This window comes from Lepisma saccharinum, chromosome 3, assembly GCF_977018435.1.
Source record: "Lepisma saccharinum chromosome 3, izLepSacc3.1, whole genome shotgun sequence".
Lineage (NCBI taxonomy): Eukaryota > Metazoa > Arthropoda > Insecta > Zygentoma > Lepismatidae > Lepisma > Lepisma saccharinum.
The window spans coordinates 60,931,947-60,951,860 of NC_139231.1; the positions used below are offsets into that span (position 1 = coordinate 60,931,947).

General features: G+C 38.9%; 1 protein-coding gene across 2 annotated transcripts in view; it reads right to left on the reverse strand.

Moving 5' to 3' along the window:
• Positions 1 to 243: 243 nt before the first annotated feature.
• LOC145985809 (uncharacterized) overlaps positions 244 to 19,914 on the reverse strand; it is a 35,559-nt gene continuing 15,888 nt past the window's right edge. The window contains exons 2-5 of one of the 2 annotated variants that reach the window (XM_083119895.1): positions 18,302 to 18,378; positions 3,643 to 3,718; positions 803 to 838; positions 268 to 381 (exon numbers count right to left, since the gene is read on the reverse strand). In XM_083119895.1, the coding sequence (XP_082976021.1) occupies positions 380 to 381; positions 803 to 838; positions 3,643 to 3,718; positions 18,302 to 18,378 (191 nt within the window). In that variant the 3' untranslated portion in view covers positions 268 to 379. Of the gene's footprint in view, positions 382 to 802; positions 839 to 3,642; positions 3,719 to 18,301; positions 18,379 to 19,914 lie in introns of both variants that reach the window. The other variant, XM_083119896.1, reaches the window with a different exon arrangement.

Here is a 19,914-nt window from a genome sequence, read left to right on the forward strand (position 1 = left end):
TCAAGTCTACCAGATTTACTACTGCTCATAACCGTGTAATTAAGCTTATTTCTACACGCTGTAAAAAAAATGGTTTTAAAATGAGACCCCACACAAGATTTTCGACAACGTTTAACCTCAGTTAAAAATAACACAGATAAATGGTTGCAATAAGTGATCCTGGGACTTTATAACACCAGTTTTATTTGTTGTTTTCTATTTTAGTGTAAGGTCTAACTAAATTATAGAAGGATACATCCCAATGAAGAGAGTTTTATTTATTTTTTTCGGGTGTTTGAGAACATTTCTCAATACATAAATTCACGAAGAAAGTCTCGAAGCCATCTCTTGCTGTCACAGGCCACTGTGTACATCTTCTCCGGGGATCTCACCAGCTTCATCCTGGAATCATAAATGTAATAAAATAGCTATTTGACTGCTTCCTTATGGTGGCATACATATAGTGAATAATTCAATTGTAAAGCTGTGCGAAAATGTAATGTAATGTATTTTGTGTTTGGCAAACTATCGAAAGAAGAATATCAATCAATATTAGAATTTGCAATACGAACAGGTGCGGCGCCAGGGGGCTGCAAAGGGGCGCTTGAACACCCCTTTTTAAAACACACGTTCAACCTAAAGCACTAAGTCTTACAGTGTCATAATTATGTCTCTTCGTCACATTGAGAGTCGAATGTTACCATGTACGTATTTAAGGGGGGTCCGTGGGGCCCGGACCACCCCCGAAAGACTTACGAAAATCAAAAAATGAAAATAATGAAATAATAAAATAACTAAAATTAAATAATGAAAATATACTTGCATCTTAAACGATGTTTATTTATTTCCGCAAAACTTACTGGAAGACAAAGATTATGTTGTAATTACTACTTTGAATGATCGTGGCAAAGTAGATTTGTGTAAGATTAATTACTACTTATAACCAGGGGCGGACCGAGGATTCAGTTTTTGGGGCGGGAACCAATTTCCAAAAGTGTACACATAAATACTAATGAAGATTACAGTACTACTTCAAATTAAAGTATACCATGGTGAAACAAGTCTTTTATACTTTAATATTTCTTGTAAGTACCAATTCCAGTCATCTGTAGATGCGGCCAAGTTATTAAGAACAAATATATTTAAAAATTACATTGTAAAATAAAGACAATATATTAAAAATACCGTATTTCTCGCGTACACAGGAACGCACAAGTTACAATAGTATTTTCATATTATAAACAGTCTGTTTTACTTCATTTCTGAATTTTTTTTGCTTTATAATTAGTTTAATGTAGCACCTGAGTCCTTTTCAGTAACATGCACGATACATGATAAAGCTGCTAGTAATTTGGACACCAGTTTAACTTTTCAATCGTCAAATAATTGGAACTTACTAAAGACATTTAACTCGCCCTACAAATACTGTAGCTGTAGTGTTCGTGAATGTTTCCTTGCAAATATGTCAATAACCTCCTCTGGTTTCTCTTGGTATTTGTCTTTATAGTTGTTCAGGAGAGCCAAACCATTCAATCCTTCATTACCCATTGTAGATCTAAGGTAGGTTTTCATTTTTCGCAGATTGGAGAATGAAAGTTCAGCTGTAGCCGTTGTGACTGGAATCACACACAACAGGTGAAGCAAACTTCTAATGTTGGGATACAAGGAAGAAAATTTGTACGCCTCTGCTGGATTATCTGGGGTAGATTTTTCCAATAACCAGAATTGTCCCCATAACTTGAGATCCCCTTCTAATGCTAAAATAAATTGCACATCAACTCATAAAATTTAGCTGCCTCAATTATATCTTTAGCTGGGTCATCTTCTTTAACAATGAATTTCGGAATTACTTTCTGTAGAGTGCTTAAGACTTCAATATGGTTTCTTTGAAATCTATAATCAAATTCAGATATTAAATAATCCAGAAAATGGATGAACACAACACATCTGAAATAATCGATGACATTCTTTGAGGGAATATTTGACCGATGTCTTTGATTCTGTGCATACTGCATATAGTGTTGGGTAGGATAATGCGCTTTAAACCTTACTTTCACGCCCTTTGTTTCTTTCATGACGGAACAAAGAACAGGGCGAAACTTTACAAACGATTTATGAAAGAAACATAGTCGATGTTCGAGAGGCATCAACTTTGAACGGCATACGGGGGCACCAACTATCAACGATGCAAGTGGGCACTAACTTTCAACGATGTTCGGGGACACCAACTTCCAATGGTGTATGGGGGGCACTAACTTTCAATAATGCACAGGGGGCACAAACTTCAAATGATGTTCGGCACTCAGCATTTTTTAACGATATACGGGGTGCACCACTTTTTAAAAGTGTACACATAATTAATGAGAATTTTTTAAATTAATTTTGTAAATTACATATTACGAGTATAATTTGCTCAAGCATTTTGGGGGGCACGTGACCCTGTGCCCCCCTCTGGATCCGCCACTGCTTATAACGTAACATTCATAAAATATCACCAGGGACGTTACTTTTTCTTCAACGATCTAACAAACTTTTTTTATATTTAATAAATATTCAATTCTTTATCTATTTAACATTAATTTTCTTGCCAGAGCAGTTTTTTCTTGTACAAATTTTGCCGACCCTAACTACACGTAAGATAGATAATGAATACGTGCTGTTACATCACTATTCTTATACCGTCCTTTTACCTATTCATGCAATAAAAATATGATTTTAATGAATTGGGTGTTTTTAAGTCCACTTTATGTACAGTAAGGCTAATCGGGACTGGACCTACAGTTTAAAGTGGAATCCGAGCCACTTGTGCCTCCACCGGGTATCGAACCCGGGACCCCTTGATTATAATGCGACGACGCTACCACTGCGCCATCGGGGAGGCCAAATTTTAATAAACTTGAATACTTTAATTAACACTATTTTAATTAATTTAATATAATAATTATTTTTGTTTTAAAATTATTATTATTATTATTATTATTATTTTGAGACACTTGGTTCGGATCCCCCCCCGAAACATATTTCTAGATACGTGCCTGAATGTTACGTATTGAAGTGAGACCGCAACTGAACATTTTCAGAAAAAAAAAAACAGTCCAAAAACATGACTTTGATAATTACATGAAATTGACTAGGCTACATGAATTCGTATTATATTGTGTTGTCTTGTTTTCCAAATAGCAGAACTTCAGGTTGCATAACGCTTTTACCTTTTTTTTACCTAACGCACACAAATTGAACACTCAGCAGTTGTTGTCACCTATATAACATATTTAACATTTGATTAATAACTTAATTTTGTACCTCCATTGGTTGGCAAAGGTTTAAAATTTGTTCCTAAAGCCAAGGATTTGATTTTACATTTCACTACAGACTACATAGTTCAATAAAACTAACGTGTCTGAATTTCTATACCCTTTGGCCACTTCCTTGGAGTGTAAGTTATAATAAATGTAATCCAGAAGGGTGCAAGGGAGAAAAATGAATGTCAACCTGAAATTATGCATTTAGCACATATCATTTCATTTCTGTCACAATAATTTATGTTAATTATTATAAGAGTGTTTTAGGAACATGACAGCTTCAATTTGAAGGAGATTTTTTTTTAATGGGCAACGCTATTAAAGGGGAAAATGTGCCTCATTTGTCCCCGTATAAAAATACCTTGCTTTACTTTCCCTCGAAGATATCCTCCAGACGTCCATAGGCGCCTCCCTGTCAAACTTCCAAACACGTCGTGCTAAAATGGAGGAAAAGTGAAACATATCATTAGTAGTCTTTAGTTCTCTTGGTATACTTTAATAGATGTCTATTAAGAGTTGATTGGTATTTGATGTAGTGGCTAAAGCATGTTAAGCAAGATTAATGTTTTATTTATTTTCAACATCGCATCCCCTCTGTTCCCCTAGATCCTAGCGCCACCGCAGAATACGCAAGGCAAGGGAAGCAAAAAAATGAGGAAATGTGTAACAAACCAAGATCTGCATAAATGTAAATTGTGACTGAAAACAAATTTAGGCATTTTTCTTTTTATTTTTTTTTTGCGAGTGTCCCTTCATCAATTTCATCATATCGTCATTCATCCTCATCGTTGCGATTAAACAAAGTTCTTATTTAGGGAGTATAAAAGTATGTTTAGAGTCAAAATAACCGTAAATAGGGCCTATATGATACATTTTAGGGGTGTGGGTAAAAACATCACTGAACCGCAGTGTAGCCAGGCCACGAATAAGCTACACGGGAGTGTACAAGTGTACAATTGGATGCATAAGTATTACCAAATCCAAGCCGATTGGCCATCATCATGTTAATTGCCTTTTTTTACGCAATGACGTCTTCAAGAATTAAAATAAGACTCTTGACAAGCTGCTGACAACCTACGCACAGAATACGTAAAAATCTATTCCTTAATTTAATTTTTTTTTATTTGATTTGCTTTATTTTACTTCGCCTTTTGTGCCACTTTTGGCTAATTTGCAAAGATGGGAATGAGGGATGATATGATGAAATTGATGAATGGACACTCAGAAACATCCATGCCCAGGCCAGGATTCGAACTCGGGACCCCTAGCGTCGTAGCGCGATGTGCTAACCACTCCTCCACAGGGGCCGGCCATCTATTCCTTAAAAACACGTAGGATGCAAGAGAAACATTAATGAAAATAGTCATGGACAATTTGCTGAGCAATACTTATGTACCCCACTGTACATGCAGCAAATTACCTAGCTATTCATTGATTGATTGAGTTGGCGTTTTGTCCACTATATGCACAGTAAGGCTAATTGGGACTGCACCTACAGTTTAAAGTGGGATCCGAAGAGGGTGAATAAATATCACGATCTTTATTTAAAAAATATTTTTGATGATTATTTATTTAAATTAGATTTTTTATTTAAATCTATTTTTTAATTAAAAAAACATGTTTAAAATTAATTGATTGGTTTTTGGCACCATACATACAGAAAGACTTTTTGTTGAGTGTGTTAATGAAACCATAACAATTTCAGTAACTTTTCTTCCACAGAAAATAAAAGATTCTAGATTTACTATGTAATTGTAACTTACAATATTTTTTACAGTTTTTGTAGCTGAATTTTGGTGATTTTTTAACGATAGTTTGAAAAATATTAGCTGGCATGTTTGGTTTAACATGAATAGTATTTTGTATATTATTGTACACAAAATTGTTGCTATTTTTGCCTATACAAAATATTGAATGTTTAATCATGAGAAATTCAAATGTGTTTACAGCAAACATATTACATTTCACTTCATATAAGCTTTACCTCATCAGTATATATATTTTGTTTCCATTCCTTTTTTCCTTTCTTAGAAGCTAATAAAAATAAACACCATTAAATGATTTTGAGATTAATGTACTTTCACCAAATGTGATTCTGATATTTACAAAATCCTTATGCACATTATTATTTAAAATATTTCTCTAAGTGATTTAAATCAACCTGATTTAAATTAATCCACCTTGGATCCGAACAACTATATGTCCCTCAACCAGGTATCAAACCAGGAACCTCTTGATTACAAGGCGACGACGCCACCACTACGTCATCGGGGAGACCAATTACCTAGCTGTTGCCATGAAAACTGGGCAAGTTCGGGAAAGGCAACAGGTTGGACCAAACGCAGTTGAGACCCAGTGAAGATTAGAACACTTGGGCTAAACATCTTGAAGGATTCCATAATAACAGTTGGGCTGAAAAGTTCGTAGGCTGACTCATAGATGGCGTTACTAGAATTAAATCCATGTGATTTTTACTTAGTACTAACCTTCAAAAGATACGTGTATAAATTTCACAGCTGCCGGATAATTAGTTCGTGAGATATAGCATTGTGAGTGAAGCAGCTTTTGTTATTGTGAAAAAATGGATAAAAAAAGAATTTCGTGTGTTAATAAAGCATTGCTTTTTGGCGAAAAAAAATACTGTTGAAGCCAAGGCTTGGCTTGATAAACATTATTCGGACTCTGCACCAGGAAAATCAACCGTTGAGAAGTGGTTTGCTAAATTTAAACGAGGCGAAATGAGCATCGAAGACGATGCACGCAGTGGACGCCCCAAAGAGGCTGTTACCGACAAAAACATCAAAAAAGTCCACAAAATAATTTTAAATGATCGTAAAGTGAAGTTGATCGAGATAGCTGAGACTTTAAAAATATCAAAGGAACGTGTTGGATATATTGTGCATGAATTTTGAACATGCAAAAGCTGTGTGCAAAATGGGTGCCGCGCGTGCTCACAATCGACAATGCACCGTGTCACAAATCAATGAAAACGTTGGCAAAATTATGTGAATTAGACTACGAATTGCTTCCCCATCCACCATATTCTCCAGATCTGGCCCCCAGTCACTTTTTTCCTGTTTGCAGACCTTAAAAGAATGCTCGCTGGAAAGAAATTTAGCACTGACGAAGAGGTAATCGCCGAAACTGAGGCATATTTTGAGGCTAAAGAGAAATCGTACTATAAAAATGGCATCGAAAAATTGTATGACCGCTATTATCGTTGTATCGCCCTCGAAGGCAACTATATTGAATAATAAAATCGAATTTTGTCAAAAAAATATTTTTTACTATGTTAGCCTACGAACTTTTCAGCCCAATTGTTATGTTGCTCGAACTTTTTGTGCGTTGGAATATAACGATATAATCACTCTTCATAATGCTTAGTCATCTCTTTTTGAGGGGAGCACTTGCCCCCTATTAAATGAATCAATGACATGATCACCGACATGTTTGATGATCTCTTTAAGACCCTCCGTTTTGATCTGATTTCTACCAAGTCACTCGCCCCTCTTCAGCCATTTAAACTCAGCATATACCATTGGTTTGAAATTCTTATGTTCTTTTGCCCATTTTTGGGAAGGTACGAAAAATGAACGTGAAAACGTCTCTCAGTCTCTGCCATAAGCTGTTTCTGGGAGAAACCTTTATTTTTACCCGTAAACTAAAAGAAGCCCTTTTTGGTTTCATGCTTACAATAAAGGGATTATCTTCTCTAGACCCATTTTTAATCTACTGTAGATATTCTTCCCTTTTAATTTATGAGACTGTCCTCTGCTTTATTGTTGATAAAGAGGCTTGTTCTTCATATGATGTGCAGTTGCAAATAGCTAAAGCGTTGGCGCACGTTTAACCCTCTGCTGGACACGTTGGAAATAATAAGTGGATGGGCACTTGGGGCCATTTAAGACCCCAGATTTATGTTTTAAAGAAATTGAAATTGGTGCATAATATATGGCATGCAAATAATTACTGTAATTGAAATAAGTGTTTTCATCTTAAATTTATTTTATTATAGTAAGATATGCCATACAGAATTAACTTTAGAAGAAACAATAAATCGAAATATTCATTGGGGTCCTCAAAGGCCCCAAGTGCCCGTACGAAGTGGCATTATATTTAGGCAATAATAATAATAGTACAATAATATAATAATAATAATACAATATAATAATAATAATATCGAGCGGTAGAAGAAACAATAAATCGAAATATTCATTGGGGTCCTCAAAAGCCCCATGTGCCCGTACGAAGTGGCATTATATTTAGGACAAATGAACGAAAAAATAAAATTAGTTTTTCGGTTATAATATGACGATGCTGTAGAAAATAAATCAAAATAAGATATTTCAACAGTTGGTAACACAGGTATATATAATTTAGTCGTTACCCTTGAAAAAAACATATGTGGGGTCTCAAAAGACCCCACGTGGCCCAGCAGAGGGTTAATATTAATTTAAATCAAGTAATATTAAATCTGAAAGACAGATGTCAAATTGTCTAAAAGCCGCGAATATCGCGACTCTTCCTACAGGCTGTTCAGAAATTTTCAAGCATCAGAATATTCAGAGAATAAGAGCCGATAAGGTTGTTAATACACCGCTCCAAGCGTTTCTTTCATTGTTGCCTGTAGGTAAAGTAACGAATTTTCTTTTATGCTTCTATCGCCTGGAAACGGTGTTATTTGAGGGTGGATTTCATCCTCGGAATGACAAAGAAATCCTCAGGTGTCAAATCAGGAGAACACGGGGCTCAAAGGGCGGTGGAATACGCGAAAGGGATTAAGCTCGAAACGGACTAAGCGCGAAAGAGCACAACCGCGAAACGTAACACAGGATTATACGCGAAAGGAATGAGACGGTACGTCAGAGGTGAGGGTAACCCACACGCATCACGTCACGAAAGCCCCAACTCTAGCTTCACTTATACCCCAAACTACTACCACCTAAAACTTGTACTTTCCAGATGGCTCTCGCGTGTCTCAACCGCAACGCCGAAAGCGCAGGTTGGAGGGTTGCTGAAGAGGAAATCTAACCCCGAAAGAGATTATATTTCTGTACGACAACTATATATTTCCCCAAATATGAAAAGTGTTTAAATAAAAGGATATTCCTCTGTGAGTCACCAATTAATTTAATCTTTGCTTCCAAATTCGAAATATGGTGCAATTTATTTATATTACCCCCCCCCCCCACATCAGGCGCGTATATTCTAGGCTACCTAGGCTATCGCCGAAGCCCAGATTAAATACTCCTGTGCACCGTACTCCCGCGAGGAGAGGAGGGGGAGAGTGGACCATGCTTCCTTATGGCCCGACCTGAAGGGAAGAAAAGGTTGCGCGGGGATTTTTCGTCCAAGGTTTGTTTTCCTTGTGCTCGCTCTATCCATGGGAATGGACTCCTTTCCTTTAAAATTACCACCAGACTTCAGCGGTTAAATTCTTCCCCGACCAGCGCCTGGAGGCGGTCGGTGACTTATTTGTATAGTGGAACCAGGAGCAAGACAACCTGCGTAGACCCGCGACTCCTGTGCACCGTACCCCCGCGAGTAGGGGAGGGGGAGAGTGGGCCATGCTTCCTTATGGCCCGTGGTGGAGGGAAGAAGGGAAAGCTGCGCGGGGACTTTTCGTCCCAATGTTTGATAGGGAATTTGTCCTCTAGGCCAAAACAACACTGTCCCATCGAACACATGCAGAACTCACAGGCCGTGACCTTCAACCAACAAACCACGCTTTACGATGTTTTCAACCCCTCTGCTGCTTTGTTTATGACTGGCTGGGGTAGACTGACTGGCCGGAGATGACAAAGGGCATTTTGCGAGTGGAAATCGCGTTGAAGGAAGTTTAAGAAAATTAGATTTCTTACTCTGTGGATTTTCTTAATTGTATTGAGTGAGTGAATTACGCATATATGTTTTGAATGATCTGTGCTGCGTCGTGTAGTGAACGAAAATGAATGATATAATTAACGAACTATTGCCGAAACAATTTACTCTGCTTTTGCATGAGGATAAACTTCAAATCGTGAAGATATGCAGGCCTCTGGCATCGCAAAGAAGAGAAGAATGGATTTGATTTGTTATTTTGCGTTTCTTTTCTGCCACTTAGCTAATCGCGACGAGGAGGATGAGTGACGATACGATTAAATTCATGAAGGGACATTCACAAAGAATATCCATGTCCATGCCTGGATTTGAACCAGAGTCCCCTGGCGTCGTAGTGCTCTGTGCTAATTACCATTTTACCACAGAGGTTGCCAAGAGAAGAATGGAGTTCCTGTCCAAATAAAATATTCGAGGTAAGAAGTTTATTATACGCGTATATTTTTTTCTCGCACGTAGGCCTACATAAATATTTCACAATATGGGTCTCTATATTTTATAAATAACCCTGAAATATTTGAAATGTTTTCCTTATTGCTTTTATATTAATGAAAGTGATATTTTTATAATTATTAGTAAATTGTAATGTATGTATTTTAATCGCAATGTCACATCACCTTAAAATCCAAGAAATTGAACGAAAAAGAGCCTCCCATTTGAACATTATGATAAAAATAGATAGCCCAGGTTTTAAACCCAGCATACGCAACTGCCCCACACACTTCCGTGTCTCTCTAGCATGTTAATTGCATTCCAAAATTCTGACACTACCCAAATTCCTAATTTATCCCTGGATATTTGCTATGTTAGTTTCGAGCAAATGAAAACATTAGATACATAGGCAGCAAACACAAAAGTTTTCCCCTTCTGTAAGGAAACACACAAATATTAGGCCTAATACAGGGATTCATGCAATATTTACATACCAAGTCTAGTAAATATACTCAGGGTGAAATAGAACTCATAAATTGGTGTACTCATTTATCAATAAGAAATATTACGCCTCTGCCACATATGTACAACTAGAGATATATATTTTTTCATTGAGCAAACACAATGTTGCTTACACCAGCATGAACAGCTGATTCACGATTATTCATAAGGAATTCTTTCCGACAGTGTGTATTTACTGATAAGTTAGGCAACACCGCCTCATATATTCATATAATTAACATAAGGTAATTACAGTACCTAAATCCATTTTAGAACGGAAGGTTCAACGCTTATTGTACATCTACCAACAAGCCGTGCAAAGGATTCTTTATGATATCTTTGCCTGCAACAAGCATGCCCAAATAGGGTCATGTGACCTTGAGAGATTTTGAAGTTGAAAATACACTTTGATATTGATTGTTACCTAGATGTAAATTACAATCGTTTACATCTAATCAAAGTTCTACATTTTTTGATAGGTTTAATCAAGTTTTATACTCGTTATTTAAGAAAACTCAATGTTTTGCAGTAATGGCGTCGCCCACCATTTGCGACATGCGACGAGGTTCAGAACGATCGTTTCGTGATCTTCATTACACCAAACGAATCACATGCTAGCATGCTATTATCGACAAACGTAAATTAGGCAGATCTACCCAAATGAGTACGAAGACATGAGCTCATGTAAACATTCGTAGTAAACAACAGCTTACCTCATGGTGCGGTGGGATGACGAGAAGCATTCACTAACCCTACCTCTTTTCTTCGATCACTACCCGTTGGTAGTGACTTAGCTTTCACAATTTACCAGTGACGTGCACTGAGGAGTAGCTAGTCTAGCAGAGATAGATCAATCAATCTCACATTTCGAATTATATTCAAATCACAATATTTATTGTCTTGTTAAAGCCCCAGTTCATATGCAACACTTTATTTTCCATGCGCTTCTCGTCCATCGGTGTGATCCGCGGGCAAAGCTGGCTGGATACCCTAGCTCGCTCTTCCTCCGCCAGACCAGTTTCCAGGTAGAAACGGCCGGCCAAAGGAAAAGGAATATTTCTACCTCTACCTCCCTTGCCCCCTCGCCCCCTGCTGCAATGGTTGAAAGCCCAGGCTTTCAGGTCCCCTAGTCTATCTCCTATAGGACAGATAGGGGATTGGTTTTTCATAGATTTTTTTGAAAATCCTCTAAAGAACTCGGGGTAAAATTTTCTGCAGTACTTATGTTCTCTGTATTTACACAACCTTTTACACGTTGTACAATATGTGCGTATGTATAATATGGGATGTAGTTTTATTATTTATGAAATGGGAACGTTTTATGTGCAGACAATAATATTATGCTTTCTTTATTTCTTTTATTCCAAGTATGGAATTCATTCATTCATTCATTGTTTTCTGCCTAATTGGCAGGTTTTTCACTGCAATCTCCAATGATTAAATTACAAATATGTGCTCGGGCTCTCTCTCACTCTCGCTTTAGTAGTGTTTTATTTAAATATACTACTCTTGGCCTCTAACAGTCATAAATACGGATGTATTTATTTGGGCATATTGTTGTTGGTTTGGTTTATTTTACTTCGCTTTTCTGCCACATTCCGTTATCGCGAAAATGAGGGTGAGTGATGATATGATGAAATTGATGAAGGGACCTCATATGAACAATCCAGGCCAGGATTCGAACCCGTGATGAGTGCGCATTCTTGTTCTATGTGTTGTACTCTGCAGTGAATAATGAAATAATTTGGAATGAAAAATGTATCTCAGAACTCAAAAAGCCCAATGAATATTATTGAAAAAACTACAAAAAAGTGTGTTTTGTTACCTGTTTTGTTGCTGTGCATAAAGTGTACGTAAAACACCAAATCAACCAATCGTGGGGGCGTGGTTACCACAGCGCGCTACGACACCAGGAGTTCCGGGTTCGAACCCCGACCTGGGCATGAGTGTTCTTTGTGTTTGTCCCTTCATTAATTTTATCGTATCATCTTCGCAATTAACCAAATGTGACAAAAAATCGACGCTAAGTAACAAAAATGAAATCAAATCATTAATTGAATGCTTGATTTGGTTTATTTTACTTCGAATTTCCGCCACTTTTGGCTAATCGCGAAGATGATACGATAAAATTTATGGATGAACACACACAAAGAATACCCATGGCCAAGCCGAGATTCGAACCCAGGATCTCTGGCTTAGTAGTCAAATCAAATCCTTTTTATTTTCGAATGAGGGTGGGGGTTACGTAAGGTAACACTTTACTATACCTGAGACAGATTTCTTCAAATTTACAGGAGAAAGTCCTTACGCAAATCATTTTCTGTAGCGTTGTTGATGTTCGGGAATGTAATTTTGATTCATTTTAATGCGAATGCATGTGGTTTTGTACGAAAATCTATTTCCGACGCGCTATTGCTCCTGCCGCCACTTGCTTCCTGCATGAGAGCACAATACGCTCTCGTATTGTCCGTATATGCTAAATTGAACGAAAGGAGTGCTAATGGAACCAAACCTAACAGGCCTAACCTAACCTAGTAGGCATACCTCGTCCCCGTGATGGTTTGTGCGGCTATCGTGAATTTTTGGGCTAACGTCAATGGTTTTTCTGGCTCAAGGAACGATCAACGGTAAGCTCTCGCCATGTTGTGTGTGGAAATAAACAAGAACAGTAAGTACTCGTAAATGTAAGAAATATACATTACTTTCCTAACAAATTCAATTATTTCACCTAAATAAGTGTTCTGGAATGCAGAATAGTACGTTAGCAATGTAAAAAAGTGCGAAAGAAATGATTCCCAGGTGTCTCAGGTATAGTAAAGTAGTACCCTTTTTTCTAGTACTCATTCATCATTTTGCAAGTACTCATTCATCATTTTGCAAGTACTCATTCATCATTTTGCAATCTTTTCCTGTTATTGACATTTTTTTAAGGAATACTGGGCCCTAAAGGGGGGAGGGGTGTGACCAACACCAACCCTCCCCCCCTGAGCACACCACTGCTACCCCAATTGTCGACGTCACCGTAATTTACACATTTCTCCTGACGATCTCCAACATTCCATGGTTGAAAACCAATAGTCCATCACCTTCCAGATGACACGCGAAAGCAAATGTCTGAGGATTATTTCTCCTCTCGTTCTTTACCGAGCAGCCTAAAGACCGACCATCTTTTCGCTCCTTTTCCAACCACCAGTCCTCACCCTCCTCCCGGGGCCCTTACACCTTTTTTTTACAGCAAGTTTTTTCTCGTGAGCCAAGCAATTTTCATGAATATATAATTGTGCACAGAGGCCTGCACAAGACCTGGAGCAGACCCGTTCGCGAGACATCGCTCCTGAAATACCATGCAACCTGCGCAACACCCTCGCTTGAGCAGCTTGTATGCCCACCTGCCCAGATCGTTCCTGGCAGGCATTGTAGACCCGCCGGGTACCCGCAGTCTTACAATACCTAGTAGGTCTCAGTTCGTTCTTTCCATCAACTGCAGGCCCCTCCCTCTGCATGACGTAGTTGCTTCGAGTAGGAACTCCACCGGGCCCACACCGTTCTGCAGTGTTGCCAACTGCAATAGATTTTCACTACTTAAAAAAAAGGGAACTCAAAGCTTCGTAAGCCACATTACCAATGAAATGAGATTTACGAATGTTGCTACTAGCCCCCCCCACACACACATTGAAATAGGTTTTCCGTGGCACAGGACCCATAAGTATATGTCGTAAACAACCAATATACGTATATATAGTTATATAGGGCAGGACTGAAACATGTCACGTTCGACGCTGAGGTCGCGAGTCGAACAACACACTTCTACTGCGAACACCAGGGTCGTAGCCAGCCAGGGGCATTGCCGTTACCCTCGTTTGGGGGGGGGGCAAGTACTTGGATAAACGTGCCAACAACAACAATCACAATAATAGTAATAAAGTAGCATGAAAGGCATTATAATCCTCATAAATCACGCAAAAAGGGGGTAGAAGTCGGTTCTCACGCATTTGTGTTGAAACAGAGGATTAGAAATATTTTTTTTCAACACGTCAATTTCACATTAGCTAATAATGGAAAACAAGCACACAAACTGTTTTTGAAAGAAAGAAAGTGCATGATAAATGCATTCCGAATGTACATACATATGGCATGTAAAATTTCCATCTACAATATTTTCTTTTCACATGGAGCGACCTATTACATAATCAATTCATCCAACTCGTAACAAACCAACATTAATAGCAAATAATATCACGGACCGCCATAGCATTCTCTGTTTTAAAACTTTTCTCACTTAGATCGTTCGGCGCCCAGGGCCGACTCCCGCTACCCCTTTGCTACGGCATTGAACTTGATGAGACTGTATAATGTTTTATAATATATTTCTACTTTCATAAAATTTGAAATGAAGGGGTTGCAATTACCCCTCCATTTCCCCTCTGCAGGTGCCCTTGGCCGTCTGGAATGAAAATGCAAGAAAAATATGAAAATTAATTCCATCTTGAGTACCCTTTAGCCCTGCTACTCTTAAATTCTGCTAGCCTGTTTTTTTCTTGTACTTTAATGTTTGACCCCCACCCTGACCCCTCCGCTAGACTGAATTTCCGTCCAAGGTTGTGAGCAATGCACCCTGCCCCCCTCTGGTTGTGCCACTGCGTGACTGGTTAAGGCACCATGCAATGAAAAACAATTATTTTTCAGTGAGGAGATTTTTGTTTGCGCAATCATTCATTTAGATAAATGAAGCTGTAATATTGCCTGCATTTCCTGGCAATAAGATAAAAACTGCTTACGCTGAACTGAAATCGCTAAGTATATAAATTCTCCTTTGAGGAGAGAGCTCCTCCTAGGACTTCGTAGGATTTAGGAGCTTCGTAAGTAGGCAACACTGGCTGCAACCGTCCACGTGGTGATGAAACACCTGGAGCGACACGCTGCCGGAGGGCTGTTTCCTTCCAGCAGGTTTTGCAGGCGCCCGGGTCTTGTTGAATGCCCAGGTACCTTGTAAGCGCAGAGCGCCTTGAAGACCAAGAACCCGGGTAAAGACGCAAGTCGACTCGTTGCCGTGGGCAGGCGAGCAGGTATATCTGTCCTCGCGGGCAAGCGGGCAGTGGGTAGGTAAAAGGCAGACTATGCAGGCCTCTAATTGTGCATTAGAACATACGTGTATGTGTCAAGGAACTTTTTGTAATAAACACTTAAATAATCTTAATGGTTTTATTTATGCGAAAGAATGAAGAGTAACACGCTGTATGATTTATAACTTAAGGTCATGTGTGCAAATTGCAGGACCTGGTAAAACCGCCATCTGAACGAAATGTCCCTGTGCATACGGCGATACCAAACTTTTCGCGGTTATTCTTTTGAAAATGAAAGATCTTATTACATAAGGTCAAAATGTATTACCAAGATGCTTAAATAAGACTAAAATTGATTTTATCTTAAGACTGATATACGTACACGTGAGACGCAATTCGAGAATTTATGGTTTGTACATAAATTCCGACTGATGCCATCTAGTGCTACTTGCTGAAATTAACGTGAGCAAAAATGAATTCTAACAGCCGTCACACTCCACCTATCGTGAATTCTCTGAACTTTTTGTATGTTGGGTATATGGACGTGTGCAAATAATCTTAAATTATCCCACATACGCATAGGTACAGCAAGTTAAACAAGCCATATGACAATTACTGTCATAGGAATAAGAGCGAAACGGAACAAGCGCGAAAAGTTGAACCGCGAAACGGATTAAAGTGCGAACGGAATAAACGGGTAGGAATAAGCGCGAAATGGAATAAGAACGAAAGGAACAACCGCGAAACAGATTAATCTCGAAACCAAAATGAACATCGGAATAAGCGCGAATGGAACAACCGCGAAACGGATTAAGCGCGAAACCAAAATTCAAAACAGGAATAAGCGCGAAAGGAACAACCGCGAAACCAAAATTTAACACCTAAATAAACGCGAAAGGAATAACAGGGAAACGGATTAATCGCGAAACCAAAATTCAACACCGGAATAAGTGCGAAAGGAACAATCGCGAAACGGATTTAGCTCGAAACCAAAATTGAACACCAAAATAAGAGCGAAAGGGATTAATCGCGAAACAAAAATTGAACACCGGAATAAGCGCGAAAGGAATTCGAGCGAAACGGACTAAGCGCGATCGGAATAAGAGAGAAGGAATAAGAGCGAAAAGATTAAGCGCGAAAATTTCACTTTCGCGGTTGTTCAGGCGACCCGGCTCAAATACTCTCGAATAAGGACGGGAACCAGAGTCGGGATTAGAACTCGGGAAACCTCCCGAGGCCCGGCGCTTCATGGGGTACCTCGCCAGGTGAAACTATTTTTTGTGAACGGTTTATAGGACGATGGTGCTTCCAATTAAACAACTAAACCATTTTTTCTGCATTTCACGCAGTTTTTCCTGCTTAAAAATGTTCCAAATCACAGAAATCATATTCTAAACGAAGTACTACATAAAAATCGCGTCCAGATATTTTAATGAAAAAACGTTACTAATAGACACTATTCCTTTAATTGTACAATCAAATCATGAAGTGAAATGAAACAATGGAAATTCACTGCAGCGTCAATATTCCAAGAAAAGTAAACTAAAGATAATTATGATGGAGAATCCTGTGGATATGATTTAGAAATTGCCACTTTGATAGGTAAAATAATAGTTTGATATTGAACATACGCAGTTTTGTAATTAAACATTATAAACAAAATGTTTAGAAACTTTTATTAAAGCCCTCCCCCCAATAGTTATTGATTTTTAACCATGAACACGCCCTTCTTATTGCTCTTAGGTAATAAGAAATACATAAATTGTTTATTAATCGTGATAATTTTGAAATTGTAATTGTATAGGACACCTGCGCTTCAGAGAAAAGAACAAAGATCCGTGAATTTTTTTAGATGTCTGAAAAACTTTGGTTATAGGTCCCCCGTATCACCCAGCTAGGACCGGCCTTGGCTGAAGCATTCTCATGATGCAGCATCTACGTTTTGTTTGTGTGCGCTTGAGGCTATACGGAAAATCGACACAAACAAGGAATACGACCTAGACTGGGAACAAAACAACGCCGGAAACCTTGTAAAGCCCCGCCCCAGTATAGGGGGATAACGAGCATCGGCACATTGGCACGGTACTTCGAAAGTTCGTTTCATTTTGGACAGAGATCTCATAAATTCACAAAAGTACCTCATAGAATGGTCAAAAGTAATATGAATGTGTTGTTCTTTACTTGACAGACATGAACATCAAACTTAGTTGTACAGTGCGTCCATTTCGATCTTCAGCCGAGAGATCGGGAGAAGCGTGGCGGGCTGCGCTGGCGGAGATGCCGACATTTGCGGCCTGTAATGCCCGCTTATTTTTATGGACATATGCAGACATTTATATAAATATTGCAAAACGAGCACTAACCTGTGTTATAATTTATCATCTGTAATTCATCCAAGTTCTGCCCTTATATACACAAAAAATACGCTTTAGAAACGATGTTAAGAGCCACAGATAATAAAACATTTTAATCATAGTTTTGACCAGTAACGTCCTGCTTAAGTTTGTATCCTTGAAAGAGTTTTGTGCCGATGGGGATCGTTTGGAGGTTTCGAATGTGCAACACTGTATCAAGATTACGCTGTAGACGAAACCGTTAAAAGTCAATGGTGTTCGTGAGCTTCCTTGCAATCCGAAATCTCCGAGCTCGAGTTTTTTGTTCCTTCGCGACAGAGCTGTGAATATAGTGGCGAGCAGATGTAAACCAAGAGCGTGTTAATTTCGTACTGTGCGCAAGAGTGTTATTATTGGTTACTTGCCGTTACTTGTTTGTGTTATTGCAGTGTGTATGTGCGTTGTGTCAGTGAGACGATTGGAATGCCAGCCGCAAGGTTCAATGCCCCCCGCTGATAAGTTCTCGGCCCGACCCAGAAGGACTTTAGCTACAGGTACGAAAGTTTCAGGCTATTCAACGTATTCTCCCCGAAAGTCTACACACTTGGCACTTGGTGGATATCAGTTTGAACAACTCTTATAACACAGGTTAGTGCTCGTTTTGCAATATTTATATAAATGTCTGCATATGTCCATAAAAATAAGCGGGCATTACAGGCCGCAAATATCGGCATCTCCGTCAGCGCCGCCCGCCACGCTTCTCCCGATCTCTCGGCTGAAGATCGAAATGGACGCACGGTAGAAGCAGACTCACCTGAGCTAAGCAAGCTACAGTCACGTAGATAAGGAGATTCAATACGTAGTCGCCAAGGGTCTGTCCTGGAATCGGCCCTAGAATAGAGAACAATTTATCAGTAATCTATCTCATCATCTATCAAAACTCTATGCCGAGTTGCAGTCGGCAAAGCTAGGAAATAGCAAGATGAAACAAACGGATCAACAAGACTAAAGTCCAACAAGTTATAATGTTCGACCGAATGATCACTATTCCTATTATATTCCTAATACACGACCTGAAGAAAAAACCTTTACATGAAGGAATAGCTAGACTGAAGATTACTATATGCTTCAATAGCAAAAATATGCCGTAAAAACCTTAAAAATGTGCACTAAAATAAGCAAAATCAAAATGACCGTAAAAAATAATCACGATCGCAATATTCTACTCCTATCCCATAGACTACGAAGAACATGTGAAACTTGGAGACAAACAAGTTATCCATTTTTACTCAGCATGTTTTATCAACACTCGCTAGAATAATTCATGTTATCTAGATTTATAAGACAGACATTTTTAAGCGGGTGGGGATGGTGGGGCAAGAATCGGTTTCTCATCACAGAAAATTGTAATGTTTGTTTTAGGTCAGAAATTTTTGTTTGGAATAAATGCAAGTTGTCATAAAATTGATTAAGTAATAGATTGATTGATTGATTTGATTGACTTGGTGTTTTAAGATGCACAGTAAGGCTAATTCGAACTGGACCTACAGTTTAAAGTGGGATCCGAACCACTATGTGCTTCCACCGGGTATCGAACCCGGGACCCCTTGATTACAAGGCGGCGACGCCACCACTGCGCCATCCGGGAGGCCACTGATTACGTAATAGAAGTCATAATGTAATCAATATTAGTATTTTTATAAATTAAAAATAGAAACTACCATTTTAGGAGTTGCAGCCCACCGGCCTCCACCAAGGACAACTCCAGAGCTTTGCCCCCGCCCCCTCTCAAATATCGGAAAAAATTGGCGCCTATGAGTGAACCTCAACACAGACAATGAGGCAGACATGCACTGCCTTAGCCGCAGAGTTTGTCATGTACCATGTTTATTATATCTTGCTCGTTTTCTTTTTAACTTTGTGCAATTTCATGTATCCTATGTATCAAGTGAAACAAATAGAACGGGTGCTCCCAGTCGGCATCCGATCTCGGAACAAATCAACATATGTCTAACCTTCGATATCTCAGAACTAAATAAAGCTACAAACATGTAAATTAGTTTTCCGAAAGATATAGATTATAACTATATGGGTTGGTGAGAATAAAATGTCCGCTTTGACGTCTCGTGGGAAACTCACCTCAACAACAAAACACAGGGATTGACCAAGGTCAAGGGTCTAACGTCATAAACTCTGTATACGTCCAGCAAACAGGCTGGAGTACCCAGAGAGTCAGGAGGCAGTGTGTTGCTGAACAGGGTCGTCTGAAAGTGCACCATGGAGAACACACAATTGCGAGTGACTTTTCTTTACGAATTCAAACTGGGGCATTCTGCTCAGCAAGCCGCCAAAAGCATTAACAGTGCATTTAGGCCAGGAATGGCAAATCAACGCACCATTCGCCGCTGGTTTGTCAAATTTCGTTCC